The 26,346-nt window shown below is 38.4% G+C and overlaps 1 protein-coding gene across 1 annotated transcript in view; it reads right to left on the bottom strand.

Annotated features, from left to right (window-relative positions):
- NT5DC1 (5'-nucleotidase domain containing 1) overlaps positions 1 to 26,346 on the bottom strand; it is a 729,055-nt gene that overhangs the window by 673,111 nt on the left and 29,598 nt on the right. Inside the window, exons 2-4 of the mRNA XM_053710879.1 lie at positions 25,375 to 25,466; positions 12,110 to 12,181; positions 3,756 to 3,865 (exon numbers count right to left, since the gene is read on the bottom strand). Coding sequence (XP_053566854.1) covers positions 3,756 to 3,865; positions 12,110 to 12,181; positions 25,375 to 25,466 — 274 coding nt within the window. The remainder of the gene's footprint in view (positions 1 to 3,755; positions 3,866 to 12,109; positions 12,182 to 25,374; positions 25,467 to 26,346) is intronic.

Below are 26,346 nucleotides of genomic sequence, written 5' to 3'. Positions count from 1 at the left end.
GGGTTAATAGTAACTTTAGTATTTTGTAAATTAGGTAATTTGGGTTCATTTAGTGGGTGTTAGGTTATGGGGTTAAGTTAGGTTTATTGCATTGTGGGGCTTTGGCGGCTTAGGGGTCAATACTTTAATAGGTTTATTGCATTGTGGGCTTTGGTGGTTTAGGGGTTAATACTTTCATAGGTTTATTTTGTTGTGAGCTTTGACAGTTTAGGGGTTAGGTAGTTTGCGATGTTGGGGTTGGCGGATTTAGGGGTTTATAATTTAGTTATTACTTGCGGTGTGGGTTTGATGGAGGATATAGGGGTTAATACACTTTATTAGTTATTGCGGTGGGGGATTGCGGTTGACAGATAGATAGACATTGCGCATGCATTAGGTGTTATTTTTTTTTTTTGCAGGCATTTTCGGGAGTTACGGTGCTCCCATACTAGGCTGCTACGGCTGCCTTTTATGGTGATGCAAAAATGGAGTAAGATTTCTCCATTTTCGCCACGTAAGTCCTTGTGCTTTATATTGGATACTGATTTACGACGCGGTCCCATGTTAGCTTATGGGAGTAAAAATTGCGGGCAACGGGTGAAATATACGTGCCGCATTTATATGCGGCGCTGTATATAAGATACCAAAACCGGCACATATGTAATGGGGCCCCCGGCGCGGAGCATCCTCTTCTTACGATGGTCGACGAAGAATGAAGTTTCTTTTAAAATGACGTCATCCAAGATGGCGTCCCTTACATTCCGATTGGCTGATAGAATTCTATCAGCCAATAGGAATTAAGGGGGAAAAATCCTATTGGCTATTGCAATCAGCCAATAGGATTGAGCTTTCATCCTATTGGCTGATCCAATCAGCCAATAGGATTGAGCTTGCATTCTATTGGCTGATTCTGAATTCTATCAGCCAATAGGAATGTAAGGGACTCCATTTTGGATGGCGTCATTTAAAGGGAAACTTCATTCTTCATTGACCTTCATTGACCATCGTAAGAAGAGGATGCTCCGCACCGGTTGTCTTGAAGATGGACCCGCTCCGCGCCGGATGGATGAAGAAAGAAGATGCCGTCTGGATGAAGACTTCTGCCCGCTTGGATGAAGACTTCTGCCGCCTGGATGAGGATGGATATACGGTCTTCAAAAACTGTAAGTGGATCATCAGGGATTAGTGTTAGGTTTTTTTAAAAGGGTTTATTGGGTGGGTTTTATTTTTAGCTTAGGGTTTAGGGCAATGTAAAAGAGCTAAATGCCATTTTCAGGGCAAAGTCCATCCAAATGCCCATTTCAGGGCAATCGGGAGCTTAGGTTTATTAAATATATTATTTGTTAGGGGGTGTTAGGGTTACAAAGGTTTATTATAGCGGCGGAGTGGACGACAGATTAGGGGTTAATAATATTTAAATAGTGTTTGCGATGTGGGAGGGCGGCGGTTTAGGGGTTAATAATTTTATTATAGCGGCGACAATGTCAGGGAGCGGCGGAATAGGGGTTAATAAATTTTTTAAGTGGCGGCGCTGTCCGGAGCGGCAGTTTAGGGGTTAATAATTTTATTTTATTATTTGCGATGCGTGAGGGCCTCAGTTTAGGGGTTAATAGGTAGTTTATGGGTGTTTAGTGTACTTTGTGACAGTTTAGTTATGAGTTTTACGTTACAACTTTGTAGCGCAAAACTCATAACTACTGACTTTAGATGGCGGTACGGATCTTGTCAGTATACAGTGTAACGCTCACTTTTTGGCCTCCCAGGCAAAACGCGTGCTACGAGATCCTTGAGATGATTTTCTAAAGGCAAATTTTACCTTTAGGAACCTCAAAAGCATATTTAAAGGGCCAGTAAAGTCAAAATTAACTTAAATTGATTGGATAGAGCATTACATTTTAAACAAAGTTCACATTTACCTCCATTATCAATTTTGCTTACTTCTCTTGGCATTATTATTTTTTGTTTATTTGTATAGTACCGAAAAATTCTGTAGAACTGGTATCCTTTGTTACAAAGTAATCCTAGGTAAGCTCAGGAGTGTGTACATGTCTTAAAGGGATATGCCAGCCAAAATTGGAAACCACATAGGTGCATTCCGGTATTAAACAGAAGCATTTTTGTAATATACATGCATTAGCAAAAATGCTTCTAATAAAAGCTATAGCTGTTTCAAAAGTGTATTTAAGTATGCACCGTGCACCAGCATTTTAAACACAACACTTGCTCAGAGCCTAAGGTGCTTGTACCATCTGGTAATGACTCAATTTGTTAATTGCTGACATGATACAAGCCCCACTGATGATCTGAGCAGCTGCAATATTTTAAATGTAGGTGCAGTGACAATATCTAGCTATGCTTCACATGCACGTGCAGAGAAAAATGTTAACACTAACACATGTATATTACAAATATGTTTCTATTCAAAGATGTAATTAATCTATGTGCTTTTAAATTTTGACCAGAATATCCCTTCTGGTAGCAGTGTTCACATTATTGTTTATAGCAATGTTATACATAATTACAAACACTACTGCGATTGGCTGCTATAAATACGTGCACACTCCTAAGCTCCTATCACCCTACCTAGGGTTAGTCTTCAACTAGAATAGAAGAAGAGAACAAAGCAAATTTGATAATAGAAGTAAATTGGAAAATTGTTTAAAATTGCACGCTTTATCTGAATCATGAAGTTTTAATTTTTACTTTACTGTTCTTTTAATATATGCTATAAAAAAAAATCAAAATTGAATTATACATAAAACCTTGTATTAATAGAATGCATAAAAAAAAAAAAACTTGCAATAAAATCAGAATAAAAAAATATAATTTTACTTTCATGGTTAAAATTGTATAAAAGGTGAGCAATAAAAATTGTATTCAACATACAACATAATTTCCAAAACGATTGTTTAAATTGTAACCAAAAGGTCAAAATTACAAATGAGTTTCGCAGCTTTAGGGATTGGGATAAACAGCAGGATTATTTTGTGAGTATGGCGTTTTCTTACAGTTACCACGGGAAATCTTGATAAATATTATGTTTTAGCTCCCAAAATGTAACTGACCGTGTGCTTCCAAATAAACAATCTGGACAGTGTGTACTTTTACAGCTGATCAATAAAACATATTTAGAAGGTAAATCTTACCAACACCAACAAATAATTTGCATCAAAACTACGGAAGGACAAACCACAAAGCAACAGTAACCTTACAAAAATCATTTTTAATAACTTAACTCCATCTAGTGGACATTTATGATATTTTTCACCCCACACAAAATATAGCTTTATAAACTAATCTATAGATATGAAATACTGACCAAATGTATAAAATTTATCAAATTAGAAAGTTGTTTAAAATGACATGCCCTCATCATGAACGTCTCAGAATATACATGTTTGTGTCACTGTTTTTATTAACATTAGTATGGCATCTCAAAATATTAGTTCTTTAAAGATGCAGCAAATTCAACTTTTAATGAACATAATATTTAAAGGATGGAAATGTCAAAAATGAAATGGGTGCATTTTTTTGCAATATACTTCCATTAGCAAAAATGCTTCTAGTAAAGGTTATTACAGTTTTTTGTGGCATATGCACGTATCCTGTGAGGGCTGTGCACCAGTATTCAAACACCACACCTTCTCAGAGAGTCAGCAGTGGCTTCTATGACACAAATGATGTATTCAGAAGCAATACACAACGCTGCTGACTATGAGGTGTGGTGTTTGAATACTGGTTCATTCATATTAAAGTCATACATGTAGAAGATGTACCTGATCGTGCATAGGTTCCATTAATTACTTTGAAATGTTTCCATTCTCTCTTCTCTCCATATATTTCCTCAATTTCTTCTGCAGATAGTGTCTTTGTGCCATGGCTTGCCCTTGAGAAATATTAAAAATAAAGATGTGAAATAAAAACAAATAAAAAAAGTCATAGGCAGGCATGGATAGATTTGAAGAGACAATCAACTATCATGCAATAGAAAGAGCTGTTCCCTTTTTTCTTTTTTTGTTAAAGATAGATAATGTATTAACTACCCATTCCCTAGTTTTGCACAAACATTGTTACATTAATATACTTTGTATTATCTAAATCTCTGCCTGTTTCTAAGCCCCTGCAGTATGACTCTTATCTAAGTGCATTTTATTATCTTTTTACAGCCAGACAGTGCTAGTTCATGTGTGCCATATAGCTAAGATTGTGCTCATTCCTGTGGAGTTATGCAGGAACCAGCACTAATTGGCTAAAATGCAAATTTGTAAAAAAAAAAAAAAAAAAAAAAAAGGGGACAGTCTGCAGAGGCGTGGTTACAAAAAATCATATAGTTAAAAAGTATATTAATATAACCGTGTTGGTTATGCAAAACTGGGGAATGGTTAATAAAGGGAATATCTATCTTTTTTAAACAATAGCTAGATAGATAGATATGTGTGTGTGTGTGTAGATATATAAATAAATAAAAAATATATAATACAGAAACATCCTATAGATTGTATTTCTTGTCAACCATACACAGCATTATAAGAAACGTGGCTCAGTAGGTCCAAAAAACAATAAATATTTTGTTTTCAGGGGAAAAAGAAGCAGACAACTATTAAAGAAGTATAGAAATGGAAAAAAACGGATTTACCTTGCTAAGGGTCATGCGGTTTAATTAACGAATACTCACAATCTGACATGGCCAGAATATAGCAGACACACTATTAACCCCTTAACGACCGTGACATGCCATGTACGTTGCTGTTTGTTAAGGGTTTCCAGGTTTATAATAGTGCTATTATATCCTCCCTCCTGGTCACCGGGAATAGCACTATTGGTAACACAAACCCCATAGAAAGGGTTTAATGGGAAATTAAACCCCCAAACCATAGTTTGTGATTCAGATAGAGTATAGCATTTTAAAAAGTTTCCAATTTACTTCTATTATCAAATCTGCTTCCTTCCCATTATATTCTTTGTTGAAGCAATACCTAGGTAGGCATATGGAGCACTACATAGCAGGAAATAATGCTGCCATCTAGTGCTCTTGCAAATGGATAACATTCTTGCAAAACTGCTGCCATATAGTGTTCCAGAAATGGGTCAGCTCCTGAGCTTACGTCCCTGCTTTTCAACAAAAGATACAAAGAAAACCAAGAAAAAATTGATAATAGAAGTAAAATAGAAAGTTGTTTAAAATCGCATGCTCTATCTGAATCATGAAAGAAAACATTTGGGTTTCATATTCCTTTAAAGGTGCATAAAACCCAAAATGTTTCTTGATGTTTCATGATTTAGATAGAACATGAGATTTTAAATACATTTACACACTGCTACTATGATAAATTTTGATTCATTCTCTTGGAATCCTTTGCTGAAGGCGCAGCACTGCACTACTGGCAGCTAGCTGAACATATCAAGTGAGCCAGTGACAAAAGGTATATAACGTGGAGCCAAAAATCAGCAGTTAGCTCCCAGAAGTGCACTGATGCTCCTGAGCCTATATGCTTTTCAACAAAGGATACAAAAGAACAAAGGACATTAGATTATAGTAGTAAATTGGCGAGTTACATAAAATTGTATGCACTATCTGAATCATGAAAAAACAGAATTTATGTTTACCTGATAAATTACTTTCTCCAACGGTGTGTCCGGTCCACGGCGTCATCCTTACTTGTGGGATATTCTCTTCCCCAACAGGAAATGGCAAAGAGCCCAGCAAAGCTGGTCACATGATCCCTCCTAGGCTCCGCCTACCCCAGTCATTCGACCGACGTTAAGGAGGAATATTTGCATAGGAGAAACCATATGATACCGTGGTGACTGTAGTTAAAGAAAATAAATTATCAGACCTGATTAAAAAACCAGGGCGGGCCGTGGACCGGACACACCGTTGGAGAAAGTAATTTATCAGGTAAACATAAATTCTGTTTTCTCCAACATAGGTGTGTCCGGTCCACGGCGTCATCCTTACTTGTGGGAACCAATACCAAAGCTTTAGGACACGGATGAAGGGAGGGAGCAAATCAGGTCACCTAAATGGAAGGCACCACGGCTTGCAAAACCTTTCTCCCAAAAAATAGCCTCAGAAGAAGCAAAAGTATCAAACTTGTAAAATTTGGTAAAAGTGTGCAGTGAAGACCAAGTCGCTGCCCTACATATCTGATCAACAGAAGCCTCGTTCTTGAAGGCCCATGTGGAAGCCACAGCCCTAGTGGAATGAGCTGTGATTCTTTCAGGAGGCTGCCGTCCGGCAGTCTCGTAAGCCAATCTGATGATGCTTTTAATCCAAAAAGAGAGAGAGGTAGAAGTTGCTTTTTGACCTCTCCTGTTACCAGAATAAACAACAAACAAGGAAGATGTTTGTCTAAAATCCTTTGTAGCATCTAAATAGAATTTTAGAGCGCGAACAACATCCAAATTGTGCAACAAACGTTCCTTCTTCGAAACTGGTTTCGGACACAAAGAAGGCACGACTATCTCCTGGTTAATGTTTTTGTTAGAAACAACTTTTGGAAGAAAACCAGGTTTAGTACGTAAAACCACCTTATCTGCATGGAACACCAGATAAGGAGGAGAACACTGCAGAGCAGATAATTCTGAAACTCTTCTAGCGGAAGAAATTGCAGCCAAAAACAAAACTTTCCAAGATAATAACTTAATATCAACGGAATGTAAGGGTTCAAACGGAACCCCCTGAAGAACTGAAAGAACTAAGTTGAGACTCCAAGGAGGAGTCAAAGGTTTGTAAACAGGCTTGATTCTAACCAGAGCCTGAACAAAGGCTTGAACATCTGGCACAGCTGCCAGCTCTTTGTGAAGTAACACAGACAAGGCAGAAATCTGTCCCTTCAAGGAACTTGCAGATAATCCTTTCTCCAATCCTTCTTGAAGAAAGGATAGAATCCTAGGAATCTTTACCTTGTCCCAAGGGAATCCTTTAGATTCACACCAACAGATATATTTTTTCCATATTTTGTGGTAAATTTTTCTAGTTACAGGCTTTCTGGCCTGAACAAGAGTATCAATAACAGAATCTGAGAACCCTCGCTTTGATAAGATCAAGCGTTCAATCTCCAAGCAGTCAGCTGGAGTAGGACCAGATTCGGATGTTCGAACGGACCTTGAACAAGAAGGTCTCGTCTCAAAGGTAGCTTCCATGGTGAAGCCGATGACATATTCACCAGATCTGCCTACCAAGTCCTGCGTGGTTACGCAGGAGCTATCAAGATCACCTACGCCCTCTCCTGATTGATCCTGGCTACCAGCCTGGGGATGAGAGGAAACGGCGGGAATACATAAGCTAGGTTGAAGGTCCAAGGTGCTACTAGTGCATCTACTAGAGTCGCCTTGGGATCCCTGGATCTGGACCCGTAGCAAGGAACCTTGAAGTTCTGACGAGAGGCCATCAGATCCATGTCTGGAATGCCCCACAGTTGAGTGATTTGGGCAAAGATTTCCGGATGGAGTTCCCACACCCCCGGATACAATGTCTGACGAATCAGAAAATCCGCTTCCCAAGTTTCCACTCCTGGGATGTGGATTGCAGACAGGTGGCAGGAGCGAGTCTCCGCCCATTGAATGATTTTGGTCACTTCTTCCATCGCCAGGGAACTCCTTGTTCCCCCCTGATGGTTGATGTACGCAACAGTCGTCATGTTGTCTGATTGAAACCGTATGAACTTGGCCCTCGCTAGCTGAGGCCAAGCCTTGAGAGCATTGAATATCGCTCTCAGTTCCAGAATATTTATCGGTAGAAGAGATTCTTCCCGAGACCAAAGACCCTGAGCTTTCAGGGATCCCCAGACCGCGCCCCAGCCCATCAGACTGGCGTCGGTCGTGACAATGACCCACTCTGGTCTGCGGGAGGTCACCCCTTGCGACAGGTTGTCCAGGGACAGCCACCAACGGAGTGAGTCTCTGGTCCTCTGATTTACTTGTATCTTCGGAGACAAGTCTGTATAGTCCCCGTTCCACTGACTGAGCATACACAATTGAAATGGTCTTAGATGAATGCGCGCAAAAGGAACTATGTCCATTGCCGCTACCATCAAACCTATCACTTCCATGCACTGTGCTATGGAAGGAAGAGGAACGGAAGGAAGTATCCGACAAGAGTTTAGAAGTTTTGTTTTTCTGGTCTCTGTCAGAAAAATCCTCATTTCTAAGGAGTCTATTATTGTTCCCAAGAAGGGAACTCTTGTCGACGGAGATAGAGAACTCTTTTCCACGTTCACTTACCATCCGTGAGATCTGAGAAAGGCCAGGACTATGTCCGTGTGAGCCTTTGCTTGAGGAAGGGACGACGCTTGAATCAGAATGTCGTCCAAGTAAGGTACTACAGCAATGCCCCTTGGTCTTAGCACCGCCAGAAGGGACCCTAGTACCTTTGTGAAAATCCTTGGAACAGTGGCTAATCCGAAAGGAAGCGCCACGAACTGGTAATGCTTGTCCAGGAATGCGAACCTTAGGAACCGATGATGTTCCTTGTGGACAGGAATATGTAGATACGCATCCTTTAAATCCACCGTGGTCAAGAATTGACCTTCCTGGATGGAAGGATTGTTCGAATGGTTTCCATTTTGGACGATGGAACCTTGAGAAACTTGTTTAGGATCTTGAGATCTAAGATTGGTCTGAACGTTCCCTCTTTTTTGGGAACTACGAACAGATTGGAGTAGAACCCCATCCCTCGTTCTTTTAATGGAACAGGATGAATCACTTCCAGAAGATAACCTTGGAAGACTATTTCTAGCGCCCAAGGATCCAGAACATCTCTTGCCCAAGCCTGAGTGAAGAGAGAGAGTCTGCCCCCCACCAAATCCGGTCCCGGATCGGGGGCCCGCATCTCATGCTGTCTTGGGAGCAGTGGCAGGTTTCTTGGCCTGCTTTCCTTTGTTCCAGCCTTGCCTTGGTCTCCAGGCTGGATTGGCTTGAGAAGTATTACCCTCCTGCTTAGAGGACGTAGCACTTGGGGCTGGTCCGTTTCTGCGAAAGGGACGAAAATTAGGTTTATTTTTGGCCTTGAAAGACCTATTCTGAGGAAGGGCGTGGCCCTTGCCCCCAGTGATATCAGAGATAAACTCTTTCAAGTCAGGGCCAAACAGTGTTTTCCCCTTGAAAGGAATGTCAAACAATTTGTTCTTGGAAGACGCATCCGCTGACCAAGATTTTAACCAAAGCGCTCTGCGCGCCACAATAGCAAACCCAGAATTTTTCGCCGCTAACCTAGCCAATTGCAAGGTGGCGTCTAGGGTGAAAGAATTAGCCAATTTAAGAGCACGAATTCTGTCCATAATCTCCTCATAAGAAGAAGAATTACTAATAATCGCCTTTTCTAGCTCATCGCACCAGAAACACGCGGCTGTAGTGACAGGGACAATGCATGCAATTGGTTGTAGAAGGTAACCTTGCTGAACAAACATCTTTTTTAGCAAACCTTCTAATTTTTTATCCATAGGATCTTGGAAAGCACAACTATCTTCTATGGGTATAGTGGTGCGCTTGTTTAGAGTAGAAACCGCCCCCTCGACCTTGGGGACTGTCTGCCATAAGTCCTTTCTGGGGTCGACTATAGGAAACAATTTTTTAAATATGGGGGGAGGTACGAAAGGTACACCGGGCCTGTCCCATTCTTTATTAACAATGTACGCCACCCGCTTGAGTATAGGAAAAGCTTCGGGGGGCCCCGGGGCCTCTAGGAACTTGTCCATTTTACATAGTGTTTCTGGAATGACCAGATAATCACAATCATCCAAATTGGATAACACCTCCTTAAGCAGAGCGCGGAGATGTTCCAACTTAAATTTAAAAGTAATCACATCAGGTTCAGCTTGTTGAGAAATTTTTCCTGAATCTGAAATTTCTCCCTCAGACAAAACCTCCCTGGCCCCCTCAGACTGGTGTAGGGGCCCTTCAGAAACAATATAATCAGCGGCCTCATGCTCTTCAGTATTTTCTAAAACAGAGCAGTCGCGCTTTCGCTGATAAGTGGGCATATTGGCTAAAATGTTTTTGATAGAATTATCCATTACAGCCGTTAATTGTTGCATAGTAAGGAGTATTGGCGCGCTAGATGTACTAGGGGCCTCCTGTATGGGCAAAACTGGTGTAGACGAAGGAGGGGATGATGCAGTACCATGCTTACTCCCCTCACTTGAGGAATCATCTTGGGCATCATTTTTACTAAATTTATTATGACATAAATTACATCTATTTAAATGAGAAGGAACCTTGGCTTCCCCACAGTCAGAACACAATCTATCTGGTAGTTCAGACATGTTAAACAGGCATAAACTTGATAACAAAGCACAAAAAACGTTTTAAAATAAAACCGTTACTGTCACTTTAAATTTTAAACTGAACACACTTTATTACTGCAATTGCGAAAAAGTATGAAGGAATTGTTCAAAATTCACCAAAATTTCACCACAGTGTCTTAAAGCCTTAAAAGTATTGCACACCAAATTTGGAAGCTTTAACCCTTAAAATAACGGAACCGGAGCCGTTTTTATATTTAACCCCTTTACAGTCCCTGGAATCTGCTTTGCTGAGACCCAACCAAGCCCAAAGGGGAATACGATACCAAATAATGCCTTCAGAAAGACTTTTCTATGTATCAGAGCTCCACACACATGCAGCTGCATGTCATGCTGTTCTCAAAAACAAGTGCGCCATACCGGCGCGAAAATGAGGCTCTGACTATGATTAGGGAAAGCCCCAATAGAATAAAGTGTCTAAAACAGTGCCTGCCGATATTATTTTACAAAAAATACCCAGATTAAATGATTCCTCAAGGCTAAATATGTGTAAATATGATCGATTTAGCCCAGAAAATGTCTACAGTCTTAATAATCCCTTGTGAAGCCCTTATTTACTGTCTGAATAAAAATGGCTTACCGGATCCCATAGGGAAAATGACAGCTTCCAGCATTACATCGTCTTGTTAGAATGTGTCATACCTCAAGCAGCAAAAGACTGCTCACTGTTCCCCCAACTGAAGTTAATTCCTCTCAACAGTCCTGTGTGGAACAGCCATGGATTTTAGTAACGGTTGCTAAAATCATTTTCCTCATACAAACAGAAATCTTCATCTCTTTTCTGTTTCAGAGTAAATAGTACATACCAGCACTATTTTAAAATAACAAACTCTTGATTGAATAATAAAAACTACAGTTAAACACTAAAAAACTCTAAGCCATCTCCGTGGAGATGTTGCCTGTACAACGGCAAAGAGAATGACTGGGGTAGGCGGAGCCTAGGAGGGATCATGTGACCAGCTTTGCTGGGCTCTTTGCCATTTCCTGTTGGGGAAGAGAATATCCCACAAGTAAGGATGACGCCGTGGACCGGACACACCTATGTTGGAGAAAAAAAACTATTACAGTTTAAAGGCCTAATGACTGGCATGGAGAGAAATCTCACAAAATCTTTGGGGGCTTTTTTTTGTGCATCATATTGTAATGTAGGTGCTTCTCCTTCACATCCAGAAAGAATCTGCATAATGAGAATAACAGTTCTCAAGCAAAAAATGTGCCTTTCTAAAATTGTGGGACCCCCAGTACTGACGGCACTTCTTAGATAATCTCACCAGAGTGGAGAGCTTTAGACCATTGGGCACTGAGAGTCAGTTGTATAAATATTATATTCTACTATAATTAAAGTGAAGGTAAACTTTCATGAATCAATGCCCGGTTTTTAAAAATACTATTAAAAACATGGGGTACTTTCATTCATGAATCTTTACATTTGAGTGTTTTTTTAAAAATACTTACCTTTTTTCTGCAGCAAAACCGGACCGGCAATCCTCCGCCCGCAGCTCCTCTGTACTTATGTCAGCAATGACGAAACCGGCTTCCTCCAATCATGGCATGCACCCCAGAGCGACCATCTCGTGAGGCCACGCCATGATTAGAGGAAGCCAGTTTCATCATTGCTGTGCTAAGTACAGCATGAGAGGCGGGCGGGGGAACGCCGATCCGGCTTTGCTGCACAAAAAGGTAAGTATTTTAAAAAAAACGCTGCAATGTAAAGTTTCATGAATGAAAGCGCCCCTGTTTTAATAGTATTTTTAAAAACCTGGCACTGATACATGAAAGTTTACCTTCACTTTAATAACAAACATTGTTTCATTGAAGAAAGGTACCTGAGAATAGATCCATCAGTTGCAAGTTTCAGAAAGTTTCCTTCCTCCATATCCAGTACCAAGCCCTTGGAGCTAAAACAATAAAGAGAAATAATTGTATTACAATGAAGAAAAAACAAAAAACAGCCACATGAAAACACATACAAGAAAGGAAAATGTACTTAGGAAGGTTAAAAAATCCCATTAAAATACATCTCATTACAATCAAATACTTTATATTCCTATAGTAAAAGTCAAAAATGTTAGTTTTCAGTTTCAAATGAATTATTGTTAGAAGATTAAACTCTATTCTCTATGCAAAATGAATGTTTTAAAAGCAAAATTTGTATTGTTTTGCAATCCATAGATAAATATCTTGAAAGCATCTTTGGTGTTCTTTATCTTATCTCTTTTGCCATGTCTAATTATGGTCACATATAAAATGTGCTCCTGCACTGATCACATAATCACTGTGCATTAAGTTGCATAAAGCACTGCAATTCTTAAAATGGAAGTACAGTAAAATAGGTTAAAAAAATGGCAAAATAAATAATGAAAATATATTGCAATTTTTTTTTTAACTATACATAATCAAAAAAAATGTATTTTAATGCCCCTTGAGATTTTACTGTTGACACATCATGCAATGGTAAATTATTGTTCAAAGCTTTAAAACATAACACATGAAATATGTCATTATCTTCTCTAATTTTAATAGTAATGGGACATTATAGTCGAAAAATGACATGCTCTAATTTGTTGGATCACATGACCCAGCTGTGTAACTAACACTGATGATTGGATCAGTTGCAGTTTCCATTTAGGACCAGCAGTGCTCTGAGGGTCCTGAACGGTACTTCTACTATGTGTTTAACCACACTGGAAGGGTAAACGTCTTAAAATGACATGCTGAAGCAAATTACGGCACGTAATTCTCCGACTATAAAGACCCTTTAATAATAATAAAAAATAAATTAAAAAAATCACACACTTTTTTTAACCCCTTAACGACTGAGGACGTGCAGGGTACGTCCTCAGAAAAAAGGCAGTTAATGCCTGAGAACGTACCCTGCACGTCCTCAGTGTGGAAAACAGCTGGAAGCGATCCTGCTCGCTTCCAGCTGCTTTCCGGTTATTGCAGTGATGCCTCGATATGGAGGCATCCTGCAATAACCTTTTTAAGTAATCCGGTGCAGAGAGAGCCACTCTGTGGCCCTCTCTGCACCGGAGATCGGTTGCTCCCTGTGTTGGTGGGTGGGAGCCGGACCGGGAGGCGGGTGGCGGCCATCGATGGCCCTGTGGAAGTGAAGGGGGGCGGGATCGTGGGCGGGGGTGGCTGGGGGCGCGCACGGGCGCGCGCGCGTGCACGGGAGGGTGGGGGCGGGCGCGTGCACGGGGAGGGAGCGGGTGGGAACCGCTACACTGCAGAAAATGTGCAAATAAAAAAGATTAAAAAATCGAAAAAATAAAATAATCAGCAAAGTGGTGGGGGTTTGTCTGTGGGGGGGGGGGGGGGGGGGGAAGCTACACTACAGAAAAAAAAAAACAAAGAAAAAAAAAAACACTTTTTATTGTAAACTGGGTACTGGCAGACAGCTGCCAGTACCCAAGATGGCCCCCAATAAGGCAGAGGGGAGGGTTAGAGAGCGGTTTTGGGGGGGATCAGGGAGGTTGGGGGCTAAGGGGGGGATCCTACACAGTAGCATATGTAAATATGCTAAAAAAAATTCATTTTTTTTTTAAAACCCTTTTATTTTAGTACTGGCAGACTTTCTGCCAGTACTTAAGATGGCGGGGACAATTGTGGGGTGGGGGAGGGAAGGGAGCTGTTTGGGAGGGATCAGGGGGTGGGATGTGTCAGATGGGAGGCTGATCTCTACACTAAAGCTAAAATTAACCCTGCAAGCTCACTACAAACTCCCTAATTAACCCTTTCACTGCTAGCCATAATACACGTGTGAGGCGCAACAGGATTTAGTGGCCTTCTAATTACCAGAAAGCAACGCCAAAGTCATATATGTCTGCTATTTCTGAACAAAGGGGATCCCAGACAAGCATTTACAACCATTTGTGCCATAATTGCACAAGCTGTTTGTAAATGATTTCAGTGAGAAACCTAAAATTGTGAAAAATTTTACGTTTTTTTTAATTTGATCGCATTTGGCGGTGAAATGGTGGCATGAAATATACCAAAATGTGCCTAGATCAATACTTGGGGTTGTCTACTACACTACACTAAAGCTAAAATTAACCCTACAAGCTCCCTAAAAGCTCCCTAATTAACCCCTTAACTGCTGGGCATGATACACTTGTGGTGCGCAGTGGCATTTAGCGGCCTTCTAATTACCAAAAAGCAACGCCAAAGCCATATATGTGTGCTATTTCTGAACAAAGGGGATCCCAGAGAAGAATTTACAACCATTTATGCCATAATTGCACAAGTTGTTTGTAAATAATTTCAGTGAGAAACCTAAAGTTTGTGAAAAAATTTGTGAAAAAGTGAACAATTTTTTGTATTTGATCGCATTTGGCGGTGAAATGGTGGCATGAAATATACCAAAATTGGCCTAGATCAATACTTTGGGATGTCTACTAAAAAAAAATATATACATGTCAAGGGATATTCAGGGATTCCTGAAAGATATCAGTGTTCTAATGTAACTAGCGCTAATTTTGGAAAAAAATGGTTTGGAAATAGCAAAGTGCTACTTGTATTTATGGCCCTATAACTTGCAAAAAAAGCAAAGAACATGTAAACATTGGGTATTTCTAAACTCAGGACAAAATTTAGAAACTATTTAGCATGGGTGTTTTTTGGTGGTTTTAGATATGTAACAGATTTTGGGGGTCAAAGTTAGAAAAAGTGTGTTTTTTTCCATTTTTCCTCATATTTTATCATTTTTTTTATAGTAAATTATAAGATATGATGAAAATAATGGTATCTTTAGAAAGTCCATTTAATGGCGAGAAAAACGGTATATAATATGTGTGGGTACAGTAAATGAGTAAGAAGAAAATTACAGCTAAACACAAACACCGCAAAAATGTAAAAATAGCCTTGGTCCCAAACGGACAGAAAATGGAAAAGTGCTCTGGTCACTAAGGGGTTAAAGGAAATACCTGGCATTTTGAGCAATTGGACAAATTCCTTATACTGCTATTTTTTTTACACAACAATGATCATTTAAATATATGGCATCAATTATGCACCTGCCCCTTAGAATTAGTTATGCTTTTATATGTTATTTATAAATATATTATTACAAATAAACAAGCAAATTCTTTAATAAGCAAATTAATATAATTTCAAAAGTTTGTTGTTATTTTGTTTCACAAATGGTTTTCTTTTTTCATGTATCAATGCTTGCTTTAGCTGGACCCTGGCTACTTAAAGGGACACTAAATCCAAAAAAACAAAATGGATCTCCTGAAGAAACACTAGGTTTGCCCTTAAAAGACCATACTGGGTCATTGCCTTTCTTCACTTATACCCTTTAACATTGTGTGTCATTAATGTTATTGTTAGCATACTGATATTTAACATCAGTAGATGTCCAAGTAAACCATTAAAGGCATAGTAAACCCAATTTTTTTTTATTTCATGATTCAGATAGAGCATGCAATTTTAAGCAACTTTCTAATTTACTCCAGTTATTATTTTTTCTTTGTTCTCTTGCTATCTTTATTTAAAAAGCAGGAATGTAAAGCTTAGGAGCCAGCCAATTTTTGGTTCAGAACCTGGGTTACACTTGCTTATTGGTTGGCTGAATGTATTCACCAATAAGCAAGCGCTATCCAGGGTGCTGGACCTAAAATGGGCCTACCCCTAAGCTTTACATAATTGCTTTTTAAATAAAGATAGCAAGAGAACAAAGAAAATTTGATAATGGGAGTAAATTAGAAAGCTGCTTAAAATTGCATGCTCTATCCGAATCATGAAAGAAAAAAAAAATTGGGTTTACTATGCCTTTAATGGTTCACTTGGACATCTACTGAGGTTAAATATCAGTATGCTAACAAGAACATTAATGACACACAATGTTAAAGGGTATAAGTGAGAAAGGCAATGACCCAGTATGGTCTTTTAAGGGCAAACCTAGTGTTTCTTCAGGAGATCCATTTTGTTAAACACCAAGGGCGCAATCCGATATACGGCACAGGTTTCGGCGCAAGCGTGAAAACCTGCGCCGCCCGTAGTTTCAGCTCGTACATCGAGCTATCTCATATACTCCGCCGGCAGTTGCTAAAGTGCCGTAAGTCTGACAAACTAGCGATGTCCAGAAATCAGCGTAAGTACAAATTTCTGGAGTCGCCAGTGACTTACAGCACTTTAGCAACTGCCGCTGCATAAAAAAACTGACTAAACTACTAAATCTCCCGTTACTGTCTAACACACCTCCCAAACATAGCCCGACACGTATACCCCTCTATCCGCAATCCCCCCTCTCACTCCTAACAATAAATATATTAACCCCTAAACCGCCGCTCCCGGACCCTGCCGCCAGCTACATTAACTATATTACCCCCTAATATGATCCCCCTACACCGCCGCCACCTATTTTAACTATATTACCCCCTAATGTAAGCCCCCTACCCTGCCGACAGCTACATTAACTATATTACCCCCTAATATGATCCCCCTACACCGCCGCCACCAATTTTAACTATATTACCCCCTAATGTGAGCCCCCTACCCTGCCGCCAGCTACATTAACTATATTACCCCCTAATATGATCCCCCTACACCGCCGCCACCTATTTTAACTATATTAACCCCTAATGTGAGCCCCCTACCCCGCCGCCACCTACATTATATGTACTACCCCCTAATCTGACCTCCTTACACCGCCGCCACCTATATTAAAATTATTAACCCCTAATCTAATCCCCCTACACCGCCGCCACCTATATTAAATGTATTAACCCCTAATCTAATCCCCCTACACCGCCGCCACCTATAATAAATGTATTACCCCCTAAAATACTAAAATGTCCCTACCCTAAACTAAATTACAAATAGCCCTGAAAAGGGCCTTTTGCGGGCATTGCCCCAAACTAACCAGCTCTATTACCAGCCCCTAAAAGGGCCTTTTGCGGGGCATTGTCCCAAAGTAATCAGCTCTTTTACCTGTAATCTGACCCCCCTACACCGCCGCCACCTATATTAAATATATTAACCCCTAATCTAATCCCCTACACCGCCGCCACCTATATTAAATATATTAACCCCTAATCTGAACCCCTACACCGCCGCCACCTATATTAACTATATTAACCCTAATTATATTAGGCTTAATATAGTTATTATACTATATATATTATTAATATAGTTAATAATTAATATAGTTATTATATTATATATATTAACTATATTAACCCTATCTAACCCCAACACCCCTAACTTAATTATTATTGCAATAAATCTAAATAATATTAATTTTATTAACTAAAATATTCCTATTTAAAACTAAATACTTACCTATAAAATAAACCTTAAGATAGCTACAATATAATTAATAATTACATTGTAGCTATTTTAGGGTTTATATTTATTTTACAGGTAACTTGGTATTTATTTTAACTAGGTACAATAGCTATTAAATAGTTAATAACTATTTAATAGCTACCTAATTAAAATAATTACCAATTTACCTGTAAAATAAATCCTAACCTAAGTTACAAATACACCTACACTATCAATAAATTAATTAAATAAACTACAATTATCTAAACTAAAATATAATTAAATACACTAAACTAAATTACAAAAAAAACACTAAATTACAAAAAATAAAAAAAGATTACAAGAATTTTAAGCTAATTACACCTAATCTAAGCCCCCTAATAAAATAACAAAGCCCCCCAAAATAAAAAAATGTCCCTACCCTAAACTAAATTACAAAAAGTAATCAGATCTATTACCAGCCCTTAAAAAGGGCCTTTTGTGGGGCATTGCCCCAAAGTAATCAGCTCTTTAACCTGTGGAAAAAAAGAACCCCCCCATTACAACCCACCACCCACACACCCCTACTCTAAAACCCACCCTATCCCCCCTTAAAAAAACCTAAGTCTAACCCCCAAGTGATCCTTACCTGTCCTGAAGACCGGCGGAGAAGGTCCTGTTCCAGGCGGCGACCTCTTCTTCTTCCAGGAACCAGCTGGCGTGGAGTGGAGGAGTTGAAGACCGATGACCGCGGAGCTGAAGACCGTCCTCTCTGGAACTGAAGACCGGCGATGCAGGAACTGAAGATCGGCGACGCTGGAACTGAAGACCGGAGCCATGGAGCGTGGAGGATCCTCTTCATACGATCGCTGCCGTACACTGAATCGGAATTCAAGGTACGCGATTAAAAATGGTGTCCCTTGAATTCCTATTGGCTGATTTGAGCCTTCAAATTCAAATCAGCCAATCGGATGAGAGCTACTTTAATTCTTTTGGCTGATTTGATTAGCCAATAGAATAAGAGCTACTGTAATTCTATTGGCTATTCTAATCAGCCAATAGAATTACAGTAGCTCTTATTCTATTGGCTATTCAAATCAGCCAATAGAATTAAAGTAGCTTTCATCCGATTGGCTGATTTGAATTTGAAGGCTCAAATCAGCCAATAGGAATTCAAGGGACGCCATTTTTAATCGCGTACGGCGGCGATCGTATGAAGAGGATCCTCCACGCTCCATGGCTCCGGTCTTCGGTTCCTGCATCGCCGGTCTTCAGTTCCAGAGAGAACGGTCTTCAGCTCCACGGTCATCGGTCTTCAACTCCTCCGCTCCGCGCCGGCTGGTTCCTGGAAGAAGAAGAGGTCGCCGCCTGGAAGAAGACTTCTCCGCCTGGAACAGGACCTTCTCCGCCGTTCTTCAGGACAGGTAAGGAGCACTTGGGGGTTAGACTTAGGTTTTTTTAAGGGGGGATAGGGTGGGTTTTAGAGTGGGGGTGTGTGGGTGGTGGGTTGTAATGGGGGTGGGGGGTTGTTCTTTTTTTCCACAGGTAAAATAGCTGATTACTTTGGGGCAATGCCCCACAAAAGGCCCTTTTAAGGGCTAGTAATAGAGCCGATTACTTTTTGTAATTTAGTTTAGGGTAGGGACATTTTTTTATTTTGGAGGGCTTTGTTATTTTATTAGGGGGCTTAGATTAGGTGTAATTAGCTTAAAATTCTTGTAATCTTTTTTATTTTTTGTAATTTAGTGTTTGTTTGTTTTTGTAATTTAGTTTAGTGTATTTAATTATATTTTAGTTTAGATAATTGTAGTTTATTTAATTAATTTATTGATAGTGTAGGTGTATTTGTAACTTAGGTTAGGATTTATTTTACAGGTAAATTGGTAATTATTTTAACTAGGTAGCTATTAAATAGTTATTAACTATTTAATAGCTATTGTACCTAGATAAAATAAATACCAAGTTACCTGTAAAATAAATATAAACCCTAAAATAGTTACAATGTAATTATGAATTATATTGTAGCTATCTTAAGGTTTATTTTATAGGTAAGTATTTATTTTTAAATAGGAATATTTTAGTTAATAAGATTAATATTATTTAGATTTATTGCAATAATAATTAAGTTATGGGTGTTAGGGTTAGATAGGGTTAATATAGTTAATATATATAATATAACTATATTAATTATTAACTATATTAATAACATATATAATATAATAACTATATTAACTATATTAACCCTAATATAATTAGGGTTAATATAGTTAATATAGGTGGCGGCGGTGTAGGGGGGGCAGATTAGGGGTTAATATATTTAATATAGGTGGCGGCGGTGTAGGGGGGTCAGATTAGGGGTTAATATATTTAATATAGGTGGCGGCGGTGTAGGGGGGTCAGATTACAGGTAAATATTATTTAGATTTATTGCAATAATAATTAAGTTATGGGTGTTAGGGTTAGATAGGGTTAATATAGTTAATATATATAATATAACTATATTAATTATTAACTATATTAATAACATATATAATATAATAACTATATTAACTATATTAACCCTAATATAATTAGGGTTAATATAGTTAATATAGGTGGCGGCGGTGTAGGGGGGGCAGATTAGGGGTTAATATATTTAATATAGGTGGCGGCGGTGTAGGGGGGTCAGATTAGGGGTTAATATATTTAATATAGGTGGCGGCGGTGTAGGGGGGTCAGATTACAGGTAAAAGAGCTGATTACTTTGGGACAATGCCCCGCAAAAGGCCCTTTTAAGGGCTGGTAATAGAACTGGTTACTTTGGGGCAATGCCCCACAAAAGGCCCTTTTAAGGGCTGGTAATAGAGCTGGTTACTTTGGGGCAATGCCCCGCAAAAGGCCCTTTTCAGGGCTATTTGTAATTTAGTTTAGGGTAGGGACATTTTAGTATTTTAGGGGGTAATACATTTATTATAGGTGGTGGCGGTGTAGGGGGATTAGATTAGGGGTTAATCATTTTAATATAGGTGGCGGTGGGGTAGGGGGATTAGATTAGGAGGTAATGTAGTTAAAATAGATGGCGGCGGTGTAGGGGGATCATATTAGGGGTACTATAGTTAATGTAGGTGGCGGCGGGGTAGGGGGCTCACATTAGGGGGTAATATAGTTAATGTAGGTGGCGGCGGTGTAGGGGGCTCACATTAGGGGGTAATATAGTTCAAATAGGTGGCGGCGGTGTAGGGGGATTAGATTAGGGATTAATGTAGTTAAAATAGGTGGCGGCGGGGTAGGGGGCTCACATTAGGGGGTAATAATTTTAATATAGATGGCGGCGGTGTAGGGGGATTACATTAGGGGTTAATAATTTTAATGTAGGTGGCGGCGGTGTAGGGGGATCACATTAGGGGGTTAGACATTTAATGTAGGTGGCGGCGGGGTCCGGGAGCGGCGGTTTAGGGGTTAAACACTTTATTAGGGATTGCGGAGGGGGATTGCGGTTGACAGGTAGACATTGCGCATGCGTTAGGTTTTATTTTGCAGGCAGTTTAGGGAGCTACGGGGCTCCAATACTCAGCGTAAGGCTTACTACGCCTGCATTTTGTGACGAGGTGAAAATGGAGTAAGATTTCTCCATTTTCGCCACGTAAGTCCTTACGCTGTATATTGGATACCAAATTGCGCGGGTTTGGTATACCTGTCTATGGGCCAAAAAACTACGGCCGAAGGCAGAAATATAAGAGCGTAACTTCTATGTTACGCCGTATATGTGATACCAAAGCAGCGCAAAATTTGGCGTCGCCGGCTTTTGCGGGCGACGCTGCATATCGGATCGGGCCCCAAATCTCCAAGTATTGGACTGGGCCATTCTCACAACAACAGAAAAAAAGAGAGGAGTGTCCATATTGTTGCACTTTATTTTGTAAATGAAGAACTATTAGCAGACAAAGAAGGAAGATATTTACTTGTAAGGGGACAGATTCAGGGGATTGATGTGCTTTTATACATCTATGCACTGAATGAGAAACAAGAGACTTTGTTTTCATTTATCACATCTACTGACTAATTGGACACATACTAGAATGTTTTTAGGTGGGGATTTCACAGCTTCCCTACAACCAATTAGTAGCAATTCAAAGGGCAAACTCACAAGCTCATAGATAAGACATAATAACATGGTTAGATCAGTCATAGAAAGGATTAATATGATTCCTGGAGAGTACTACATGGAGACACGACTGACTTTACTTTTTATTCAGCGGCACATTATGGAAAATTAATGTAGACACTACAGCTAATCCAAAATCGACTTTGGCAGCTAATAAAATGTTTATTAGTGAATTTTTGCTAAAAAAAAGCACAGCATCAAAAAACAAACAAACTAGGTCCTAAAGGGACAGTCTAATCAAAAATAAACTTTCAGGGTTTCAGGGATAGGGAATGTAATTTTAAACAACTTTCCAATTTACTTTTATCATCAATTTTGCTTTGTTCTCTTGGTATTCTTAGCAGAAAGCTAAACCTAGGTAGGCTCATATGCTAATTTCTTAGCCCTTGAAGGCCACCTCTAATCAGATTTGACAGTTTTTCACAACTAGACGGCGTTAGTTCATGTGTGCCATATAGATAACATTGTGCTCACGCCTGTGGAGTTACCTAGGAATCAGCACTGATTGGCTAAAATGCAAGTCTGTCAAAAGAACTGAAATAAGGGAGCAGTCTGCAGAGGCTTAGATACAAGGTAATTACAGAGGTAAAAGTGTATTTATATATCTGTGTTGGTTATGCAAAACTAGGGAATGGTCAATAAAGGGATTATCTATCTTTTTAAAAATAAAAATTCTGGTGTAGACTGTACCTGTAAATAATTCAATTGCAAAAAGAGATTAGTTATATTGAAAGAAAACTTCAGCTAACCTGGTCCAAATCGATAAACTCTTTTGCAAAAATGTAAATTGCTAGATTCTATTCTAAATGAAAAATCAATAAGAGCTAGTCAAAAATTATTAGCTAACAAAATTAGGGACAAGATAAAAACGATTTATTATACCTCTATAACAAAAATTAGATGTCACATTGACATCACAACCGGAAAAAAACAGTTGATACAGTCACCCAGTATTACGGTACTTTATATGATGGGCAAATAGTTACACATTCACCTCAAGTTACATCACATCAATAAAAGGGGTATAATCAGCTCCATCAGCAAATATAAGGGCAATGGGGCACCAATCTACTCATATACCAATACTAAACGGTACTAGATGGGGGAATCCCCTTGTCATCCCTGCTATTTGCAATTTGCATTGAACCCATAGCTCCATATATACAGGATTCTCCAGACCTGTATGGTATAATAATACTGTCAGGGTATATGTGAATAGCAATAAATAAACTACATATGTATCAAATAAATTTTGATATTTCAGGTCAGCTAATGTCTCCCTTGACATGAGTTGTGTGGGCTGTAGCCATAACAGACCAACCCCCCCCTTCTTCTTGGCTACACAGGAAAGAACAAAGGATTTAGACCTTTGTCTAGATAAGACCAATGGGCCACTTCAAAGTAAATATTAGCATTATGGAGCCCTCAGATGTGTATGCCCATATATGGGTTTCCTGCTCAAGATGGGTAATAAACTTACCAACCCATGTGGATAAACAATCGCTGGGTCTTGGACTGAACATCTTTAAAGCTTAAGTATATGCATAAAAAACAGGTTTTTCATGAGGGGGAGCCACTTTACATACAAGAGTTGATTATCCCCTGCTGAGTGGATACACAGGATCTCCTGTTTACCAGACTTGGTGACAACTTAGATTTTAAATAGCAGAATGTACACTTAAAAAGTCATATAAATGATTTGTCTATAATTTTCAAATCTATTTAAAAAACTCAAATAACATTAACATATTTATATGAACCTGGGAGATGTGTCTAATGCATAAGATATCTTTAAATCTAAAGTGAATATATAATTGGCTATTTTAAGTGTTTAACCAACTTACTTCAGAATAACAACATTGTTTCTTTCATTTCAGACCGAGGAGAAAACAGTAAATTGTCCCAGAAATTATATATAAATTGTGTTTTTCATACACTCAAAATAACACTATCAAGAGATATATTGAATGTGAAATGTGCTGTACTTGTATTAATATGGGATGATAATCAAATGCAACTTATAATGCATTTGAAAATATTACTAGAGATATGCTCATGTTTAGTGTCTATAAATACATGCTAAATTATATTAGATTGGACCTATGCGCTGACCAGATAATTTATTAATATCAGAAAATAGAGAGTATTAAATATACATTTGAAGATATATAATAAGCTATATTTACTGTTGGCAATGTTGATGATGAGACTGCATTGCTGGTTGTCTGCTGCCATCTAGTGGTTTATGCAAGAATTACAACCAAAGGGAATTATAGTATCAAATAACCATATGTTCCCAGTAAGCCAATCAAACGTTCAGGTCGAAGGGCCTATCGCAGACAAACTTTGTTAAGGGCCTATCAAAAGACGGCACCGTGGTACATATCCAAAAATGTTCACAAATGATTAGAATAAAAAGGGGTGGGGTGTATCACGTGATATAACCTCATGCAAAGGGATAGAAGTGCTCTTTTGCTTGCTAAAATTTTGACTGATAATCTTGCTGCCTTTTTGGGACACAGTCACTATAAGCAAAAATTGGGCTAGCTTCCTTATCCATATTGCAAAATGCCTCTCTTAATTTATGAGGTGAACCGGACTTATCTAAAAAAAACTGAAATTTCAATTTGGTATCTTGTAACATATAAAGGGTTGTTTCATACTTTTATTTTAAATCAAAGGTATTCTATAGCTATAGTTTATTAAAGCTGGTGATTTAAGAGGGCACTTTGTATTTTAAGTTATATCCATAGCCCTGTGTAAATTAGAACCAGTCATATTCAATGCTAGATAATCTTGTTTGCTAGATAAAGGTTTTTTGTATTTTATATCTTTAAGTCAGGCTTATTATTGCAGTTAAATTTCTCTGGTGTACTAAGTTATTTGTAGCTATTGTGATATATTTTAAAACTTATTTTATGGTGGCTAAATAAGAGGTTATTTCAGCTCAGATAAATTGGCATATCAATTGGATGTTAAAGTATTTGTGTTATACTGTTTTAACTAAACACTGTTAAGCTAACGGTCCATACTCTGGTATTTTAATGCAATTTATTGTGAGTACAGTTAATTTTAAATGTATATATTTTATGATCTTTGTAAAGAATATTATAACAGCATAAGAGTGTATATTCGATTCATAATCTAGTCTCTTTTATATATAAATATATTTCAATGGGTTTATAAATCTCAAGAATTTAGGAATAAATATTAATTTAAATTGTTTTGTATATACATTTTAATTGGAGGTTGTTTTAAAGAATAATAACAAATAAATTGTATTATAACTCTGGAATATACTGACAATACAGAAAACAGAATATAAAATAATGCTATTTGCAGATGACGTACTAATAACCCTAACAAAAATCTTCAATTTATCTTCCTAACTTATACTGAATACTCCAAGACTTTTCCTACATATCTGGCTATAAAGTTAATTTACAGAAGTGTAAAGCACCACCATTAGTGCTTCCTCCTCAGACACAAAAAATAATCCAAATGAACTTCAATTTTTTTATGGGCTAAAAAATCTTTATCATACTTGGGAATTAAAATAACAAAACACTCCTCTGAATTATATAATGTAAACCATCTCCCTCGGTATAAGGCCATGATAGATTAAATCGGAGAGAGAAGGAAACTAACTAAAGAATATAAAATGAGAGAAAGCAATAGAAAAAGAGAGTAAAGGATTACCAGAAATCCCATTCTTCCGGTGTAACATGCAGCAGCTCCTCGTTGTAGCCTTTTTCAGCTACCAGATATTGAGCAAAACTGTGATAAATCACCTAAAATGGCAAAGCAACAAATATATTAAAACAAAACAATATATAAAAACAACAGTTTAGGTCATAATCATGGAGCAATTAGAAAAAGAACAAGTCAGGCCAATAAAGTGATGACAAAACCTTCATGTACCAGTGGTGGTTCAAGAAACCTTAATATGGGGGGACAAACAATCCTGTGCGGATTTGTGGGTGTTCCACAGGTTGGGTGGAGATTTGGTTATGGGTGTTCCATGGACAGGGGAAGTGGGGGTCATATGACCTATTTAATGGGCACACCACCCAGCTGATTTTACTGACCACCGCCAAAAAAAATAAGCCTATATTAAAGGGACACTGAACACAATTTTTTTTCTTTCGTGATTCAGAAAGAGCATGCAATTTTAAGCAAATTTCTAATTTACTCCTACTATCAAATGTTCTTCATTCTCTTGGAATCTTTATTTGAAAAGCAAGAATGTAAGTTTAGATCCTGGCCCATTTTTGGTGAACAACCTGGGTTGTTCTTGCCGATTGGTGGATTAATTTAACCGACCAATAAACAAGTGCTGTCCATAGTCTGAAACAAAGAATAGCTTAGATGCCTTCTTTTTCAAATAAAGATAGCAAGAGAACTAAGAAAAATTGATAATAGGAGTAAATTAGAAAGTTGCTTAAAATAGCATGCTCTATCTGAAGCAAAAAAGAAAAAAATTGGGTTCAGTGTCCCTTTAAGCTAAAATTAGCTAATATTTTTTTTCAAATTCACAAATTATCATAACATTAATTTATATTAACATATGCAATTAATTGTGCTTTGGATAGCTTAAGTAACATTTATAAATAACAGAAAATGTTATAATATTGTAAAGTATTATACCTCCACCGCAAAGCTCTTCATAAT

The sequence above is a fragment of the Bombina bombina genome, chromosome 4, assembly GCF_027579735.1.
Source record: "Bombina bombina isolate aBomBom1 chromosome 4, aBomBom1.pri, whole genome shotgun sequence".
Lineage (NCBI taxonomy): Eukaryota > Metazoa > Chordata > Amphibia > Anura > Bombinatoridae > Bombina > Bombina bombina.
The sequence above is the reverse complement of the archived record's forward strand: the minus strand, read 5'-3'. Positions and strand labels throughout refer to the sequence as shown.